Source organism: Hydra vulgaris, chromosome 11 (assembly GCF_038396675.1).
Source record: "Hydra vulgaris chromosome 11, alternate assembly HydraT2T_AEP".
Lineage (NCBI taxonomy): Eukaryota > Metazoa > Cnidaria > Hydrozoa > Anthoathecata > Hydridae > Hydra > Hydra vulgaris.
In genome coordinates, this window is record NC_088930.1 from 9,683,716 (window position 1) to 9,704,347 (window position 20,632).

General features: G+C 28.1%; 2 protein-coding genes across 5 annotated transcripts; one reads left to right on the forward strand and one right to left on the reverse strand.

The window, feature by feature from the left end:
• Positions 1-928: 928 nt before the first annotated feature.
• LOC136087390 (uncharacterized) lies at positions 929-17,585 on the reverse strand. 4 transcript variants are annotated; one of them, XM_065810034.1, is made up of 10 exons: positions 17,182-17,575; positions 9,080-9,137; positions 8,865-8,994; positions 8,189-8,244; positions 7,012-7,533; positions 6,763-6,926; positions 4,223-4,445; positions 3,784-4,022; positions 2,518-3,602; positions 929-2,349 (listed from the first exon to the last, which is right to left on the reverse strand). In XM_065810034.1, the coding sequence occupies exon 10, from the start codon at positions 2,252-2,254 to the stop codon at positions 1,022-1,024; it is 1,233 nt and encodes a 410-aa protein (XP_065666106.1). In that variant the 5' UTR covers positions 2,255-2,349; positions 2,518-3,602; positions 3,784-4,022; positions 4,223-4,445; positions 6,763-6,926; positions 7,012-7,533; positions 8,189-8,244; positions 8,865-8,994; positions 9,080-9,137; positions 17,182-17,575; the 3' UTR covers positions 929-1,021. The 4 variants fall into 4 exon arrangements, with proteins under 4 accessions (XP_065666106.1, XP_065666108.1, XP_065666107.1 ...); XM_065810036.1 differs by lacking the exon at positions 6,763-6,926; XM_065810037.1 differs by lacking the exon at positions 929-2,349 and having other exon boundaries at positions 2,517-3,602; positions 17,182-17,585.
• LOC136086832 (uncharacterized) lies at positions 11,340-14,081 on the forward strand. Its single transcript, XM_065809325.1, has 4 exons — positions 11,340-11,381; positions 11,575-11,632; positions 11,718-11,797; positions 13,581-14,081. The coding sequence occupies exons 1-4, from the start codon at positions 11,340-11,342 to the stop codon at positions 14,079-14,081; spliced, it is 681 nt and encodes a 226-aa protein (XP_065665397.1).
• Positions 17,586-20,632: the final 3,047 nt, after the last annotated feature.

Sequence of the window (20,632 nt, forward strand, 5' to 3'; positions counted from 1 at the left end):
CAGAAATTGCTAACTTTTACAGTAAAAATCATATAATGCAAGAGATAGTGTAATTCTTCGTATAATTCCTGAATATAGTTATAAATATATACCTTTAGTTGCAAAACTTAATACAATCATTTTTAACTTTTACAAAAGAGAATATGAACAATTAAAGTATCATGAACTCGTGCAACTTTCAAATAAAACTTTTTTAGATATAAAAATAACTGAAGATGAAATTAAATTGATTTCAGATCATACAAAAAATCAATCCCAATCAAGTTTATGGTTTAGAGCACGTGCTGGGGTTATAACAGCTAGTAAATTTAAAGCTTGTTGTCATTCAAATATAGCCATGCCTTCTAAAAATTTAATAATGCAAATATGTTATCCATCACAAAATAAATTTATTACCAAAGCAACAAAGTATGGTTGTGATAATGAAATTGTAGCAAAAAATTATTTAAAATTGCATCTATTAACAACTCACAAAAATGTTGAAATTTTTGATTGTGGATTGCTTAGAACAGCCAGATGGCCATACCTTGGAGCAACTCCTGATGGTATTATGAAATGTACATGCTGTTCTCATGAATACATAGTTGAGATAAAATGTCCATTTAAATGCACAAAAAGATATGCGTTTGAACTGGCAAATAATGATAAAGAGTTTTGCATGGAAATAAAGGATGGAAAACACTATTTAAAAAGAAATCATCAATACTATTATCAAGTTCAGCTACAAATGTTAATTTCAAATATTCCGATTTGTTATTTTATTGTGTATAATGGTGAAGCTAGTCTAATTGAAAAAATTTATGTTGATAAAGAATTCCTCACTGAAAACTTAAACAAAGCAAGAGATTTTTTTATCTTAGCGATATTGCCTGAACTCCTTGCTAAATGGTATTCTAGAAATCATAATACTTTTGTAAATATTGGGGAATTAAAACAAAGTAACAATTTTGAAACAATATGTACTTGCGGTGAAATCAAAGAGAGTATTTTTTATGTATTTTTTTATATATTAAAATAAAAGTCAATCAATAGGGACTACTCCACAACAAAGGTTACATAAAGCAGAACAAACAGTTAAAATATCATTTAGTTTACATATTCCATCATCTGTTCGACTGATTAGTTTATTAGGAAGTATTCCTTGCAAAATTGTGTATTTATTTCTTAAGAGCCCAATTAAACGTTCAACGTGTATTCGTACACGGGCAATCTCTCGAGTCCAATCAACTTCTATTTGAGATAACTGAGACTTTCCTCGTGTAAAAGCAGGAAGTTTTAATTCTGCACAATATAAACCAACGGAATCTGCAATTGTAAAACCTCTGTCTGCTAACACCTGATCTCCAATAAGTAAATTATTTAATATTCCAGAATTTTCTGTAATATAAACGTCAGATACTCTTCCACCCCAAGCTTCTGAAACAAATGATATTGAGCCTTGTGGAGTAATGCCAATTAAAACTTTAACAGTATTATGGTGCTTATATTTAGAAAAAGTTTGAGCTCTAGCTGTCAGATCTTTTGGTTTTTCAATAAAAATCTCAAAACAGTCAATAATAACAATACATTTAGGAAAAAATTCTCGTAAACAAGTTGGCATTGTTCTCCTTAATATATCTCTCTCTGGCCACTTTATTAAAAAGGATAGTCTGCGTGCCATTACAAGAAGCCATTTTTCAAAGATTCGTGATACGGTTGGTTGACTTATCCCAAATCTATACGCTATATCTTGTTCCAGCAAATTAAGACGCAGTTTCATTAAAACAATACAAAATTCTTGCAACTTTGTCATAGTTGAAGCATTATTAGCTGGCACGTAGTTTTCAATTAAGTTAAAAACATGTTTAAAAACATGTATATCAGGAAGACCTGTATAAAATTGAACTTTCTTTTTGTCTTTTATTAGTTTAAAAGTAGCCTCATCAATTTGATTTTTCAATTTTTTGTTTTTCTTGACGAGTGCAGTATTTACATTTTTTAATTTTTGTATAATATATTTAGATTTCATATTTTCCTTTTGAAGAAGTTCAATTTCTGCTTTACTGTCTTCTTTTAGTTTTTTAATTGAATTTTTAAACTTCTCGTTTTCTTCTCTTAACTCTCTTATAATTTTGATAGTTTCGGATTCTTCAACAATTTCTTCTTGAAAACAACTGTTAATACTATTTTCTTCAATAAGCACTTTTTCAGCATTCCTCTTCTTTAAACGATTTGATCTTTCTGAATATATTTTCCTTGATGAATGACATGACATGTCATTAAATTCAATAGGTATACCTTTATTGTTTCTGTTAACATTTTTAATGGAAGGAACAAAGTCAACATGATTTTTATCATCATTTTTTCTTCCTAAAAAATAAACATATATATGTTTATTATAAAAAATAAATAAATATATATATTGTTGTATATAAATATATATACCTATATATGCATGTATTTATATGTAAATTTATAAGTGCTCATGTGTTAATGTATTTAACATTTAATAAATTCATACAAAAAGACTTGACTTACCAGTAATAAAATGTTCACCGCAAATGTAAGCAAACTCCAAATTCGGCAAAATCTTTCTCTTTAAGAAAGCAATCCATAACCTCCTTCGCTCTACTTCTTTCGGAAACCTATGAAAAGAAATTGTGCGACCTTTAACTTTTCTGTTTCCACAGTATGGTGCGCAACAGCTTTTTACTATTTTTACTTTTGTTTACATATTTTTGCCACCCATCATGGCGGATATAAAATTTTGCGGACGTTCGGCGCTCATATGAATATCATGAATTGTTTATGTCTTCGAAATCCAAATTTCCTTGGACCAGATTTTGATACATTTTTTCTAGGGAAGAAGTGTCAATTTTACCTTTAGGGTTTAAATTAGTAATAGGCGCTATGAATATCTAACTTTTTTCGGGATGACTTTTACCATTATGAAGTTGCATAAATCCGTTCCACTGCGCCCGGTTCTCACCGGCAGTGAGTGTTTGAAACGTGTTATTTGTAATGGGCTTATGCAAAATCCTAGTTTAAATAAATTTATTTGTCAACCATTTCGATCCAAACTTTTGGTCAAGTTTTATTCCTAATCCGAAGGCAAAGGCAACACATAACATCACGATCGAATAGCTTTTGTTACAGTTTGACTGATAAAAGATTGTTGTAGTTTATCTAATGTAATTTGTTTCATAAAGAGGCAAACCAATTGGCGCAAACTTTCTTTATGATGCTCAATATCGTATTTAGATGGGTAATTCTCTGTATTGAATTAAGATTTAAAAATTTCTACTTTTATCAACTTAGCCGCAGTTTTGATGATAATTACTTCTTTGTTTGCGTCCTTACTCTCCGTCTTAGTTTTGATAAATTGGGTTTTCCTTCAGTTTGGCTAATAATTATGTCATCTTTATATTTTTCTTCTAATTTTCTCTAATAAATTCTTCTAATAAATCTCTTCAGAATTTGCTAGCTCTTCCATTTTATTGTGCAATTCAGAAGTTGTCACAGGAACCATTTGACTCTCAAACCACTCACAAATCCTTTCAAAGTTTTCCGCCATTGTTGAATTTTCTTTGCGACCAGGCTTTTCTGTTTCATTCAAATTTGACCTGAAAATAGATTAAGATATTTTTAAGAAGAATATGAAACATTAAAATACACATGAAATAAAGTTCAGTCAGAATTTATCATTACATTACATTTTCTGTATTTGGTAATCGCTTATTAACAACAGCACAAATTATACAAGAGGAAAGAAATCAATTCAAATATATTTGAATTAAAACATACTCCCTGTTAGTTAAAAATAGCTTGATAGAATCACTCGCAACCAGATCAACACAGCAAATTAAACAAGATTTTACATCAAGTGTCCATTTGTCTTTTCTTCCTTCACAAACCTTAAGCGTACATTGTTTAAGTTTTTTTGTGCGCACTTGTATTACGGCTTTACAATCACGATGTTTAGGATCGGGTAATGCTAGGTTGCCGCAAACGAAGCAGCATTGCTTCCAGTTGATTGTGTCGGTCTAAATTATAATTATAAATTATAAACAAATTTTGTCAAACTTGACTTATGTTTTGCTTATTAAAAACAGTTGAAAAATATCAAAAAAATCAGAATAACTGTTTTCTGCAAAAAAAATCATTCTCGTACATACATAGATATAATAGAGTGTATGGCACAATGACACAAGCACAAGATTAAGTAAATAAGAAAACAACTTACAGAACGCAATCTTTTAATTTTAGGGCATTCCGCTTGATATTTTAACATTTTTCCAATTGAGTTTGTATAACCACGCCTGCATGCCACATGAACTATCACCGTTTTCCTTTCTTTCAGTTCTTCTTCAAGAATTTTATTGCTGCGTACATTTGAATAATGAATTAAGGTATTGGTACCTATCTTTCCGACATTATTCACTTGATCAGCAGGTTCACGTTCTTTGCTAAGCAAAAAAGTTTCTTTAAATGTGTTCAACATTTTATATTTTTATTTGAACTATATCTATTAAAATATTTAAACTTAAAACATCCTTTGAAAATAATAATTAACAACATCAACATACGGCTCAACAATTTACAATGTGCACAAAATATATTATTTAAAATAATTTTTTTTGGCGCATTTTTTGCGTGCTTTGGTTTTAAAGTAATAAATGCTGATATCAGCATTTTTCAAAGTTAATAATATTTTAAATTTTTATAGTTTGTAAACGTCAAATTAAATTTGTCCATAATGTTATAGGAATCGCTCATTTTTTTAGCGAGTTATTACAACTTTTTGGCAGTAAACCCTTCGAATTTTTGTTGATTTTCGTGAAAATTTTCTACAAAGAGAGATCAATAAAATTGTTCATAACTTTTTTTATCCATAATAGTTTTTGGTGGATTTTGGATATGTTAAAGAAGATGAAATTACACTTTTTTCAAGTTTTGTCCAGGATAGCCCATTTTTAAATTGACTAGACTGTAAAGGCTTGTTTTGAACTACGGAGTTTGTTTTGAACCACAGTGTACTGCTCTGACTTTATGTTGGTAAAACTACAGCGTACTGCGATGTACTTACCGATGCTGGAATGCCATTTCAAAAAAGGCTTTGGTAACTAAGCGATTTGCCGCTCTTTAGCCGGCAGCGGCCAGCCAACAAAAAAATAGCATTGAGGACCTTCAGCGTTTTAGCAACGGCGGTAAGCCGCATTAAGGCCCAGCATCAGCATGCCTGCAGCAGCTTTACGCATCACGGTCCGATGAAAGCTTGTTTGCTGGGATCGTTATTGTTCAATGATATGCGTACTTCCAGACCAAGTCGCTTAACTTTTATTTAATGTTAGTTCTAATTTCCTTGAAGTGTAGTAATTGGATCTTCACGTTGATTTGGAGGCATTTTGAATTATATTGTAATCTTTGATTCCTTACGTCAGTTGATAGCTTGTTGAGTATTTAGTAGATTCCAGTATTCCGGGTTGGGTCGCCAGTTTGTGTTGTGAATTTTTCTTTTTTTTCAACCGACTAAGGAAGATTGACTCAACACCCTTTTTTATAACTTGTTTATATATTCTTATTACGAAAACAGCGCTATTTATAGTAAATCTAATATAATTGGCAATTATCCGTAACTAAAAATAAGATAATAATTACCAACTTTACACCATATATTAATTACTGTAATAATACTTGACGGTTTGTTTTTTTCTTTTTGATCCAATAATTTTAAAATGTTGTTTTTAAAAAGTGTTTTTTTATATATTTTTTAATTTTTACTTTTTAGTCCATATTTAAAATGTTGTTTTAAATAAGTTTATTTTCTTTTTAATTTTTTATTTTTTAGTCCATTTATAAAATATTGTTTTTAAAAGTTTTTATTGTTATTTTTAATTACTTTTCTTTACAATTTATTTTATTATTTTTTATATATTTTATATATTAACTATATATATTTTTAATTGTTTAACAAATATATATATATATATATATACATACATATATATATATATATATATATATATATATATATATATATATATATATATATATATATATATATATATATATATATATATATATATATATATATATATATATATATATATATATATATATGTATATATGTATGTATATGTATTTTTTAATATATATATATATATATATATATATATATATATATATATATATATATATATATATATATATATATATATATATATATATATATATATATATAGGGGAAAGTTGGGTAATATGGGATAGTGGGTAATATGGGATACCCCTATTATCTACTTATAGGTCAGTGCTATAAAATATTTGTTGAATTGGAAACGACCCAGTAGGCACAGCGATGTGACAAAAACGTGATTTACACGTTATTTTGGCAAGTGACAATTAGGTGACTTTTTGGTCCCCATGAAATGACCAATTCACGTGATTTATGGACGTGTTTTTCACGTTACTTTTGGCACGTGATATTTAGGTGACTTTTTGGTCCCCATGAACTGTCTAAAAGACGTGCTTTTTACGTTAATTTTGGCACGTAATATTTAAGTAATAACTATGCTTTATAAAAACGAAATGTTTGAATTCGTGTAAAGAAAAAAAATTCATCGTCGAGGAAATATTTAATACGTATTAAATTACATGGTTTTATTAGTCAGTATATTAGATCTTGACATAAACATTTTGAATTTGTAATAAAAGCTGCACTTTTGTTAAACTATCCTTCTTATATCTAATAAGTAATAAGTACAAAGTCGTAGATCTGCAACTTACAAAGAGCACGCTTCAATTCACAAAGAACACACTTCAAACTTAGTCTAACGAATCAGTCGATATATTCTCCCATAAAAGCACACTTTAAACATAATCTAACGAATCAGTCGACATTTTGTCCTATAAGAGCACGGATCAAACTTTATCTAATGAATCAAATTTAGCTGAAAAGAAACGAATAAAATCTTAAATAATAATATAATTATTTAATAATTATCTTAAATCACAAACTTTTAAAACAAATCTTACTTGGTGAGTTGCCAATTATTTTGGCAACAAGTCTTTCTAGTGTTGGTATTTGTTTTCTTTTATCTAAATCAACTAAAATAATGTTAAGAAAACATTACTACGTACAGTGTAAAAAAATAAAAAAAAGTCATTTGCCTTCTAATTTTATACTCTGATTGCTAAAATATAAAGATTTAATAAAAAAAGATAAACAAAAAAGTCGATAGATGATTAAAAAAATAGAATTACAAAATAAAAAATACAAGTTTAGAAAAATACTATTTATCTATATATATCTATATCTAATATCTATCTATAGATATATCTATATCTATATATAATGTTAATAACTTATGGCGTGATTAGAAAAAGACCTGTACTCAACTTATGTGATAACATCTGTGTATTATGTGATAACATGATAATTTGTTTTCTTTGTTTTCCATCTTCTTATATTTGCATCTGTTTCTGCATTAACATGTTCATACATTAACTCACTAGATGCAAAGGTGACAGCCCACGAAGTTGCTTTAAATGAGTAATCTACAAAGTTTTGAACAGCATTAAATGTCATTTTAGAATGCACACAAAAATATTAAAACAATTTATAAAAATGTAATAGTTACCACATAACCATACAACATTATAGTGGGGATTTTATATCATGATTTTTCTTACCCATGGTGAGATTTTCACCTTAAGGCTCCTTTTGCTGTGGAAACATTCACCACGGCTAAGGAGCTTCATCTACCGCTAATTATATATAATATATTAAGAATAAAACTAAAAATATGTATAATAAAGTATTGTCAAATTAGGTCACCAATAAATACAGAGTGCTGAAAATTCAACTCAGAATCAAGTTGCATTCTCCAACAATATATGAACTAAATTAAATTCTTGCTACAGGGTGCGATCACAAAAGAAGAGGAAGAGAGGGAAAAGTGAAATTTCTCAAACTTTAAAAGTTAAAAAGGTTATTGGGTCTTACTACAAAATGATATTCCTAGGCAACAACATAACAATACCATTGGGTCTTTCTAGTCAATAATATTTTATGCAGAACTTATCATTTGTCATGTAGCTTAATAAATTTAATATTAAATAAGTTCTAATAACTTATTTATTATTAAATTAATTACATCAACAAATTTGACAGTCTAAAATAATATACAATAGGGTAGAAAAAAAAGTATACCTTGTAGTAGAGTTTGATCTTTTGCGTGTTGCAATATGAGAATTATCTGCCATAACCTTAAAATGTGAGATTTTATTTTTTGTCAAAAATGCATTGCGACGTTATAAGATATCTTACGCCCTGATACTTTTTTAATTAATTATTATAAAACTACAATGCAAAATAATTATATTGTTATAAAAGTAAAATAAAAAGTAATTACAATAATAAATATGTAAACTACATATTTCATATAATCATTATATTTAAAAAATCCGGAAAATTGTTTGCGGAAAATATCCTGAAAAAAATTCAGAATATTTTTCCCCTCATTTTTCCCTTAATTTTGCATTCAGTCAAGTTATTTCTCAATTTTTTAAAAACTTTTCTTAATTTTTGTATGAATCATGACTAAAATAACATAAAAACAATTATATGAATAATATATACTTTAAGTTGTATGTATGGAAAACTTTTTGGATATTTGGAAAAAGATAAATTTCAGAAAAATATCTGGTATTCCCGGAGTATCCCGAATAAAATAATCCCTGAATCTTATTTATAAAAAAAAGTAAATAAAATAAAGAATATCTTTCCAAGTTTCTAATCACAGGTTTTTATTGTGAATAAAAAAAGCTCCAAAATACACAATATTTTGGCAACGTAACTTTCGTTTTCAATCAAGTAAAATTGTCACCTGGACAAGGTCACCTAAAATATACATGAGTGAAACGTGATGAAGGAAACTAGGTAAGAGCACGCATCAAACTTTATCTAATGAATAAGTCAATATTTTCTCCAATAATAGCTCGCGACACCAAATTTAGCTAAAAAGAAACATTTAAAAACTTAAATAATAATATGATTATTAAATAATCATCTTAAATTACAAATTTTTAACACAAATCTTACATGGTGAGTCATCAACTGTTTTGGCAACAAGATTTTCCGGTGCTGCTATTTCTTTGATCTAAATCATAAAACAATCTTTAAAAAAGGAATGCCATACTTGAGAGAAACTTGCTTTACATATTGGAAGGTCGTCAACATTGAAAGATATGTATAATGCAGTTTCAAATACAATAGCATCGCAATCCTCTTTTTGTGGGGAAAACATCGAACAAATCCGCGTTAATAACCTGCTTTATATTGTACATAATAACAATAGCAATAAAAGTCATATAATATATATATATATATATAATAATAATTTAATATAATTCAAATATATATATATTAATCATATAATATTTAAATAATATAAAAAAATGAAATAAATAAGAACTAACCTTTTTTAACAAGTAAAGCACCAGATCAAGATGTTATATATTACAAAAAGATAAAGTATTTAATAATAATATATACATATATCAATAATAAATAACATAACACATTTATTTATTGATATTATCTTGGATAAATTCTTTAACCTTGTTGATAAAAACCAAATAAAGAAAGAAAATTTATTTTTGGTTTTTATCTAAACGACTCTTGAGCAATAATGTATGCAGAAGTAGAACTTATAATTTGTCCATGTAGCTTATTTAATAATTAAATGAATCGATGTATACAAAAACGTTTTAAGTCATAAAAACAATTTTTTCGGGGAACGAGAAAAAACTTATTTAATCCAAAATTATTACTTTAATAAATTCAAAAAAAAAATCTGGGTGCTTTTTGACATCTTTAAACATTAGATTAGAAACAGTAAATAATTATAACTACTATATTGTATATAAAAACTATACCATAAAAAAATAATTAATATAATAAAAAATATTATTTCACATTTCTTTTGCCAGCTTTTTTATTGAGAATAAAATAAGTTAAGATATTTTGGCACGTAATTTTCACGTAACTTTCACGTAAAATAGTAACCTGGACGAAGTCACCTAAAATACACGTGATTGAAACGTGAATAAAACGTTGCGTGCCTATTGGGGAGTCTAATGTCAGGAGGGGACTTCGGCAAGTATAAGTTGTTCTCTTTCGAATTATTTGCGTCTAAAAAAAGTCTTGCAAGTTTTCACCAGTGAACCTTACATAACATCGAATTTGTTACAGGAGTTCAGAATTTTAAAGTGCATTAATTATATAGACACTAACAACTTCCTTAAGTCATATTATTAGTCATACTGATAAATTTTTTAATTTTTCAAATTTCTTTTTACGCTAAAAAAACTTTATCATTTTTAGATATTTTTTCTTTCATACACCTTTGATTGGGGTTGCATTCACCTAGTAGGCACGCAACGTTTTATTCACGTTTCAATCACGTGTATTTTAGTTGACTTCGTCCAGGTTACTATTTTACGTGAAAGTTACGTGAAAGTTACGTGCCAAAATATCGCGTCTAACGGAACTTTTTTATTCTTAATAAAAATCTGTGATAAGAAATATGAAATAATATATTTTATTATATTATTTATTTTTTTATAGTTTAGTTTTTGTATTCATTATATTAGTTATAATTATTTTACTGTTATGATGATATAATTTTTATTGTAGTTTAATCATAATTAAAAAAAAAAATTGGTCTATATAATATCTTATAACGCAATCCATTTAAAACAGAACTAAATAGTCCAATGTATTTTAAGTTGTATTATCTAATATCCAAATTACATCAAATTAAGTTAAATAAATTAGTACCAAGCGTCCCTATTTGCCACTACTTTATGATATAATATTTTAGACTGGCGAATTTGTCCATTTTGCTTACATAATTTAGTACAAAATAAGTTACGTTATAACGAAAATAATATCAAATTAAGTAACTACATGGGCAAATTATAAGTTCTAGCAGAACTTATTATTGATTCTTGAGCAATAATAATGTCTGTAGAACTTCTGCATACATTATTGCTCAAGAGTCGATTAGATAAAAACCAAAAATAGATTTTCTTCTATTATTTGGTTTTTATCAACAAGGTTAAAGCATTTATCCAAGATAATATCAATAAACAAATGTGTTATGTTATTTATTATTGATATATGCATATATTATTATTATATACTTTATCTTTTTGTAATATATGACATCTTGATCTTGTGCTTTACTTGTTAAAAAAGGTTAATACTAATTTATTTCATTTTTTTATATTATTTAAATATTATATGATTAATATATATATTTGAATTGTATTTATGAAATTATTATTGTATATATTATATGACTTTTATTGCTATTGTTATTATGTACAATATAAAACAGGTTATTAACGCGGATTTGTTCAATGTTTTCCCCACAAATGGGGAAAACATTGAACATTGATGAGATGATTATGATCCTATTGTATTTGAAACTGCATTATACTTATCTTTCAATGTTGACGACCTTCCAATATGTAAAGCAAGTTTTTCTCAAATATAGCATTGCTTTTTTAAAAAATTGTTTCATGATTTAGATCAAAGAAATAGGAACACCAGAAAATCTTGTTGCCAAAACAGTTGGCGACTCACCATGTAAAACTTGTGTTAAAAATATGTGATTTAAGATAATTATTTAATAATCATATTATTATTTAAGTTTTTAAATGTTTCTTTTTAGCTAACTTTGGTGTCGCTAGCTATTATTGGAGAAAATATCGACTTATTCATTATAAAAAGTTTGATGCATGCTCTTACCCAGTTTCCTTCATCACGTTTCAATCATGTATATTTTAGGTGACCTCGTCCAGGTTACAATCTTACTAGATTGAAGCATGAAAGTTACGTTGCCAAAATATTGTGTATATTTAAACTTTTTTTGTTCTCAATAAAAACCTATGATTAGAAACTTGGAAAGATATTCTTTCTTTTATTTACTATTTTTTATAATTTAGTTTCAGGAATTATTTTTTTTGGATTTTTCCGGAATACCGGATACTTTTCTGAAATTTATCTTTTTCCAAATATCCGAAAAGTTTTCCATACATGCAATTTAAAGTATATATTGTTGTCATCAACTTGGCTGAATGCAAAATTAAGGGAAAAATTAGGGGGAAAATATTCTGAATTTTTTCAGGATATTTTCCGCAAACAATTTTCCAAATTTTTTAAATAGAAGAAAATCTTGTTACCAAAATGGTTGGCAACTTACTAAGTAAGATTTGTTTTAAAAGTTTGTGATTTAAGATAATTATTAAATAATCATATTATTATTTAAGATTTTATTCGTTTCTTTTCAGCTAAATCTGATTCATTAGATAAAGTTTGATGCGTACTCTTATAGGAGAAAATATCGACTGATTCGTTAGATTATGTTTGAAGCGTGCTTTTATGGGAGAATATATCGATTGATTCGTTAGATTAAGTTTGAAGTGCGCTCTTTGTGGATCAAAGCGTGCTCTACGTAAGTTGCAGATCTGTGACTTTGTACTTATTACTTATTGGATATAAGGAGGATATTTTAACATAAGTGCAGATTTTATTACAAAATCAAAATGTTTATGTCAAGAACTAATATACTGACTAATAAAACCATATAATTTAATACGTATTAAATATTTCCTCGACGATGAATTTTTTTTCTTTACACGAATCCAAACATTTCGTTTTTATAAAGCATAGTTATTACTTAAATATTACGTGCCAAAATTAACGTAAAAAGCACGTCTTTTAGACAGTTCATGGGGACCAAAGAGTTACCTAAATATCACGTGCCAAAAGTAACGTGAAAAACACGTCCATAAATCACGTGAATTGGTCATTTCACGGGGACCAAAAGTCACCTAAATGTAACGTGCCAAAATAACGTGAAATTCACGTTTTTGTCACGTCGTTGTGCCTACTGGGCAGGAATAGCACATTGAAAATAGACTCTTATGTGTTCAACTCTTTTTTAAAAACTAAATTTATATGTTTTTATTTTATAAACCCTTAAGAGGTTTAAAATTCTAGGAAATAAAACGTATAAAAATTCTCACTCTTTTTTTTTGGTGATTTTTTTAGATGCCGAGTGCTCAGCAGAAGTTATGACTTGCAGTTATTAATGCCGTTAGAAAAAAAGAAATGGGCTATCTAAAAGCCAGCCAAGTCTTCAGTGTCCTTCGGTCAACTCTGGAACGCAAGGTAAAATGTAACGAAACTGGAAACAACTCAATAATTGCAAAGATGTTAATATAGCTTATGATTTTTTTTTACAATGAGTTCATTAATGCTTACAAAAAGCGTTTCCGATGAAGGAAATAAAAACTAAGCTTAAAAACCTGCAAAGTCCCTGGATTACAAAAGGGCTTATTAAATATTCAAAGAAAAAACAAAGACTATATGAAAAATTCTTAAAAAATAAAACTTTTCAAAACGAAAAAAAAAATTAAATTTAAAAAAAAACCTGTTTGAAAACCTGAAAAAGAAAGCTAAAAAAAATTATTTCTCAAAATCACTACAAAATAATATTGGTAATAACAAAAAAACTTGGGATATAATAAAGGAAGTGATAGGAAAAAATAAACAAGATCATGGTAATACTTTACCAAAATATGTATACACTGAAGATGAAAGAACAGTAGTTAATGAGCGGAAAATTATTGCTGAGAGTTTTAATAATTTTTTTATAAACGCCGGTCAAAACCTAGCAAATAAAATAACTCCCGGAAATAAAAATTTTAAATCATATATTAAAGAAGAGGACTGTGGGATGGATGAGCTTGAAGTATATCCTGATGAACTTCGGTTTGCTTTTAATATATTAAAACCAAACAAAAGCTCAGGACTTGATGACATAAGCCCAGGGGTTGTTAAAGAAGTTTTTGATATTATTGAAAACCCCTTACTAACTATTTTTAATCTTTCATTTAATAAAAGTATTTTTCCTGACCTCTTAAAACTAGCAAGAGTAGTTCCAATTTTTAAAGACGGTGATATTTCTAAATTATCTAATTATAGACCTATCTCAATACTTCCATGTTTTTCTAAAATTCTAGAGAGATAATGCATAATAGGCTATACAATTATTTTATAAAACATAAATTGCTTAATAATAATCAGTACGGATTTAGAAAAGGGCACTCGACAGAACATGTAGTAATTAAATATAGTTAAAGAAATTTTAAACGGATTTGAAAACAACCAATGTACTCTTGGGGTTTTTATCGACCTCTCAAAGGCCTTCGATACTGTGGACCATACTATTCTTCTTTACAAACTCAGAAATTATTGTGTCAAAAATAATAATTATAAATGGTTTTTTTCCTATCTTAATAATCGCAAACAATGTGTATCTTATGACAAAACCTGTACAAAACTAGAAAACATTTCTTGCGGAGTTCCACTGGGATCTATTCTAGGGCCTTTATTATTTATTATCTATATAAACGATATTTACTTATCTTCTAGTGTATTAAATTTCAATCTTTTTGCTTACGACACTCAGGTTTTTTATACCCACTCAAGCATAGAGTCAATCTTTATCACTATGAATCGTGAGCTTGACAACCTCAATGAATGGTTGAAAGCCAAAAAACTCTCTCTAAATAAAACTAAAAGCAAATATATTATTTTTTCTAAATCCTCCAAATCTGAAACTTTGCCCCTAAAACTCCCAAATAATTCAATAGAAAAAACTAATTTACAATGGACATTCTTCATTAAATTTTTAGGCGTTTTACTTGACGAACAAATAAGTTGGAAAGACCACATTAATTTAATAGAAAATAAAATTTCAAAGAGTAATAGATTTATGTACAAGACAAGACATATGTTGGATAAAAACTGCTTAAAACTTATCTACTTTTCGTTTATCCATAGCTATATCAGTTATTGTAATATTGCGTGGGCCAGCATTTATCCATCAAAATTAAAGCGTATCTTAAATAAACAAAAACAAGCAAGCCGCCTTATATTAAATGCTAATAAATACACCAGTGCCAATCCACTGCTTAAAGAGCTTGGAGTGCTTAATGTTTATCCATTAAATATCTGCAGTATTCTTTTATTCATGTTTAGATTTAAATATTGTATGCTGCCAAATATTTTTGACGACCTTTTTGTTATTATAAATCATAAATATCAAACAAAGCATTCATTGCATAACTATCAGGTACCAAAAACCTTATTAAACAGTCAAATTTCTCAATACCATACCGAGGGCCACATTTGTGGAACTCATTCGTTCCAATTGAAAGTAAAACTTTAATTTCACTTCAAACTTTCAAAGTTATTTAAAAAAAACAGTTATTTGATTATGACATATCTCAAATTCTATTTTATTTTTAATATCTTCTTTTTCAATTCTTAACTTTTCTTTCGTTTGATTAAAAGTAAAACATTAATTTTTTTTTGCTTATTTATCTAAATTTGTATTTTTTTTTTTTTATATACATATATATTTTTATGATTGTATAAATATTTTTTTTTATGTATAAAAAAATGTAAAATGTTTATTTAAGAGTATTTATATTATTTTATTGATATTGTAAAAATTTTTGATAGATATATGATAGTGTAAACGATACAACGGGGCTAGATGATAAGACTTTTGTCTTCTGCCTGCTCCGGTCATATCTTAACTCAAAATATTTTGTAAATAACTTATTATGAAAATGACAAAATAAACTATAAATAGAAAAAAAAAAAGATCATCCAGTATAAGAATTGACCAGTCTCCCACTTGGACGAAAACCCATTTTCTCTTCCAAATTTGAGTCAGATCTGGCTGATTACATAGTAGAAATGGAAGCCAGGCTTTTTGGTCTTACCAGCTTAGATGTCCGTAGACTGGCTTTTCAGCTTGCAAAAATTAACGGTATTCCCAACCGTTTTAACTCTGCAAAAGAAAAAGACTGGCTAGCATCGTTTTTAAGACGACATTCACACTTATCTATAAGAACCCCAGAATCCACTTTCATTGCAAAAGCTACAGCATTTAACAAAGTAAATGTGGGCAAATTTTTTGATCTTTTGGAAAAGGAAATCGATGAGAAGAAATTTAAACCTCATCAAATTTTTAATGTGGATGAAAAGGGCATTACCACTGCAAGGGAATATAACAAGTTGGCATCCTTTGTTCAGCTGAAAGAGGACGGTTGGTTACTACAATACTTTGCATGAGTGCATCTGGGACATATATTCCACCTATGTTTATTTTTCCTCGGCAGCGCATGAAAATGGAGTTAATGGACGGCGCACCAGCAGGATCTACTTATGCCTGTCATAAGACTGGCTGGATTCAACTTGAATTGTTTACTCAATGGCTCAGACATTTCATTGAATGTGTAAAGCCTAGTCAGGAAAGCCCTGCTTTACTTATATTAAATAGTCATGCCTCACATACCAAGAATTTAGAGGCATTAATTTGGCTAGACAACATTTTATAACAATTATCTGTCTCCCACCGCACTGCACTCACATAATGCAACCTCTGGATGTTGCATTTATGAAGTTATCTACTTATTATGACTCCGAGATTCAGATGTGGCTCTGCTCACATCCTGGGCGAATCGTCACAGAATTCCAAATAAATTCTATATTTGAGAAGGCCAATCTGCGCACTGCCAGCCTCGCAACAGCAGTTAATGGATATGAAAAAACTAGAATATGGCCAGTGAATAGGAATGTATTTGAGGAGTGGGAGTTTAAGGCGGCAGAAACAACAGAAATGCATGCCCCTGAAAGTGAGATCATCATTCAATCGCAACATCCGCCAGTGGCCAGCACCTCTAGTGGTATACCCATTAGTGCTGAGCATTATTTTGACCAAAGGTGTTAAAGTTTATTTTATTGATTTTTCTAATCAATTAATGTATTTTTTTCATTTTTTCAAGTTATTTTTAAAATGTATATGTATGTCCCATCTTGTAATATAGATAATATATAACATGGGTTTTTAATCAAAATTATTAGGAGGTCCTAAACCCAACTCCACAATCAATGATTTAACATCAGTAAGTTGTTGCTTTTATTTAATATACGTGCAAATGGTAATTAATAATTACTAAATAAAATAAATAAAAGTCACATACCTATATTATAGATATTTAAATTATTGTTTTAGATTTCTAGAATAAAATCTTTTCATTTTTATTATAATTTACCTGTACTGCCTGAAGTTTTGAATGATTTTCCACAGGCATTGCAAAAAACTAACTGCTTGTTGTGTTCTTCAATACCTTTGGTAAAACTTGTCCAACTTTGAGACATTTTTAATAGGTAAAGTTTAAAATATTAACAGTTTAATAACAAAATATAAATGATATAATACAAATTACGATACGATACGTAATAAGTACTAATGTAATAACAAATTACTGAGCTGTAAATTAGTAACTAGTAGACTACAAAAAACTACAGAACAGTGAGTACTGAAAATAAATAACATTGCCTCATGACTGACGACTGTTATTAAATATTAATAAAAGTACAATAATAGTTGATATCTGATAACTCGTTGTAGAACGCACACAACATTTATTTATAGCACTTCTGAACAACAACAATACACGTGATAATAGACCCAACTAGTACGGCTACATGCATGAAAAAATAAATATTCGGCAAAATACCGAATAATGCACGATTAAACGGCCATAGTTTGCGCATTTTTGTAGCTCGTAAAATTACGAATATGTGTATATTTCATTAAAAATTGTGTTATTATTATGTTATAAACAATCCTATTATTATATTGGCAATTATTTATCTCAATCAATATTATTCAACAACATTAACATCTTGTAATCTTGTGTCCTGTGCATTACTAAAATACTTAATATGTATTAACTATTAGGTATTGGGTACTCTCTTGTCTCTAGTAGTCTAGTCTCTTAAGGATGTCAGAAACTGAATAAAAGGTCTGATACTTACTTCTAAGCAGAGTACTTACCTACATCTAATATCATATTTCAGTAGTTTTCAAAAAAATCGGGGAAAATGGGAATTTTTACGCAAAAACAGTTTTCGACAAAATTGATTTTGATTTTTTTATATGGTTGTAACTCAATGTAAATACTTTAAATTTTCACCAAATGTTTATATTAGTGTTGAGTTTTTTAAATTTTATATTTAATTTTTTCAAGTATTTTTTTTTTGAATAAACCGGATTTATATCATAATCCGGATTTGGTATTTTATTCCGGATTAAACGGATTGTTACTTTTGTTTCAATCCGGATCAATCCGGATCGGTAATCCGGATGTGGATTGAGCCGGATTTTGTGCTCAGCACTAATACTCATGTTGTCTAGTGACATAAGTCTTTACCCCGTAGCCAAAGAAAGGGTGAACAGAACCAGAAGGCGTAAAGGATTTACTGCCGTGCTGACAAGTTCCCCTTACAAACAATCGCTTAGTGAGAAGCCTGAAAAAAATGAAAAGACAAAAGGAAAATCAAAATTGAAAAAAAAACTTTTTTCAAGTCAAAAAAAACAGGCGCAACAATGACGAATGCGTTAATAGTATACTGTACTGGCTTATTCTCGGATAATGGCCAAGGAGAGCAGTAGGTCATGTGCCAAACTTGCAGAAAATGGGCCCATATAGAATGTGCAGGGGCTGATGAAGACGAATTTAAATGTGATTCATGCATTGACAGCGATTAAAAATTCTTTTTTATTAATCTTTTCTTTTTTTTATAATATTAAAGCTGTTTTTTTTTATAAATTTTTGTTTTGTTTCATTGATTTATAAGATCTTGCATAACTTATTACCATCCTTAGCTGACATTGATTAGGTGTTCCATATTACCCCACCCTTGAGGGTAATATGGGATACCCAAACATTTTCTGTTTATTAAATTTTTTTAAAGTGTATTAAAGCTTTTAGACTCATCTTTTAAAGAAATGATATTTGATAGCTATTGAAACTGACTATTAGCAACAACATTAATTTTTAAAATTTCTTTTTTATAGGTTGTTAAAATTAGGTATTCCATATTACCCCACTTTCCCCTATATATATATATGTATATATATATATATATATATATATATATATATATATATATACATATATATATATATATATACATATATATATATATATATATATATATATATATATATATATATATATATATATATATACATTTTTTTTTTTTTTTATCATTTATACATTTATTTAAAAGAAATAAATCTTTTTTCAAATTTCAAAAATTCAATTATTTTTTTTTTTGCTTGGCATACCTTTTTTCATTATATTGTTTATTATCAATTTTGTAGTTGAGTAACTAAATTTTTTACAATTTTAAATAACTTATTAATAGTCTTTTTAATGCAATTTAGCTTTTCAAAATCAATTAAAAACTTATTTCATATAAGCCATCCGTTGGACCTTCTGCTAATAGAAAAAAAGGGAGGGTATGGAGGAGAGAGAAAGAGCAATCAAAATAAAAAGAACAAAAAGGATAAGGGAAGGGACGAGGTTTAGGGGGTAATCAGAAAAGAACGTCATTTAATAGATTTTTTTTATTTTTGTTTTAATAACATGTCCACATGTGTTTATGAAGTTGATGTTAGGGAATGTAATGCTTATTATTGATAGCAATTAAAGGAGAGAAATTCGTGTTGATATTTGTTTAAATTTGTTTTTTGTATATATTTATATTGAGTATATTACAGCTAATTATATACTCTTAAACTGTTGCTAGTTTCTTAAGTGCTAATTTTTTGTGTGAAATTTGTCCCGAAAGACATAGTTTTGCAATCCATATTTTTTAAAATAGAGAATTACAAATATTTGTCCGAAGGGAATCGCTCGTGCAATAATTCTTAATGATTGTCCAAAGCAAATATTACAAATAATTTTGCAAAGGAAATTGTTCAGCAATCATTACAGATAATTTTGCAAAGGAAAATGTTCAGTAATCATTACAAATAATTTTGCAAAGATTGTGCAGCAATCATTACAGAGCATATTTTTATGTTTTTGTACAGAGCATATTTTTATGTTCAAGTGTAGCAACAGTGCCAAACATAATTGTTTTCTGTATGTTAAAAAATGGATGAATAGACTTTATAATTCGCTTTTAAAATCTTACAATAACGCTCATCCGTTAAAAATTAGCTGATTGATAAAAAAAGCAAAATTCGGATGTATAGACTCCAGGTTTTAACCCCAATGGTCTTGAAACAAAATGTTTTTTAGCATCATTTTAGGCCCAGCAAATGACCAAGCAATCTGTTTCTTCCCCTACTAGTTCTTTCTCCTTAGAGTTTCAGTCCGATTTATATCAATTTATTGAACCGAGAGATGTTGTTGATACTATGTCAGATTTCTTTCAACACGACACCCCCAGGACAGTTCAAAATGAGACAAGGAAGCCCAAGACTTATGCTTTAGATAAACTCGAAGAAGAGATTGTCGTTTTGAATCAAAAAGTAGTTGCTATGAAGAGCAAAAAAAGAAATGGAAAATGGACCAATACTGAAAAAAAAGCCATTAAAAATAAAAAGGCCAGATCCAAAGTCTATGAGCTCACAACTAATTCAATCAATTTGATTGACAGTATGAAGTCAAAACAAAGATCAAGGGTTAAAAAAAAAACTGTCCT

What these genes read in the sequence shown, in the direction of transcription:
- LOC136087390 (XM_065810035.1), bottom strand. Translation starts at nt 2,254, where the DNA reads ATGTCATGTCATTCATCAAGGAAAATATATTCAGAAAGATCAAATCGT.
- LOC136086832 (XM_065809325.1), top strand. Translation starts at nt 11,340, where the DNA reads ATGACTTTTATTGCTATTGTTATTATGTACAATATAAAACAG. An exon ending in TTATGTACAATATAAAACAG is followed by an intron (nt 11,382 to 11,574) that starts GTTATTAACGCG and finishes TTCATGATTTAG; the next exon opens with ATCAAAGAAATAGGAACACC. An exon ending in TTGATGCATGCTCTTACCCA is followed by an intron (nt 11,798 to 13,580) that starts GTTTCCTTCATC and finishes GATATAATAAAG; the next exon opens with GAAGTGATAGGAAAAAATAA.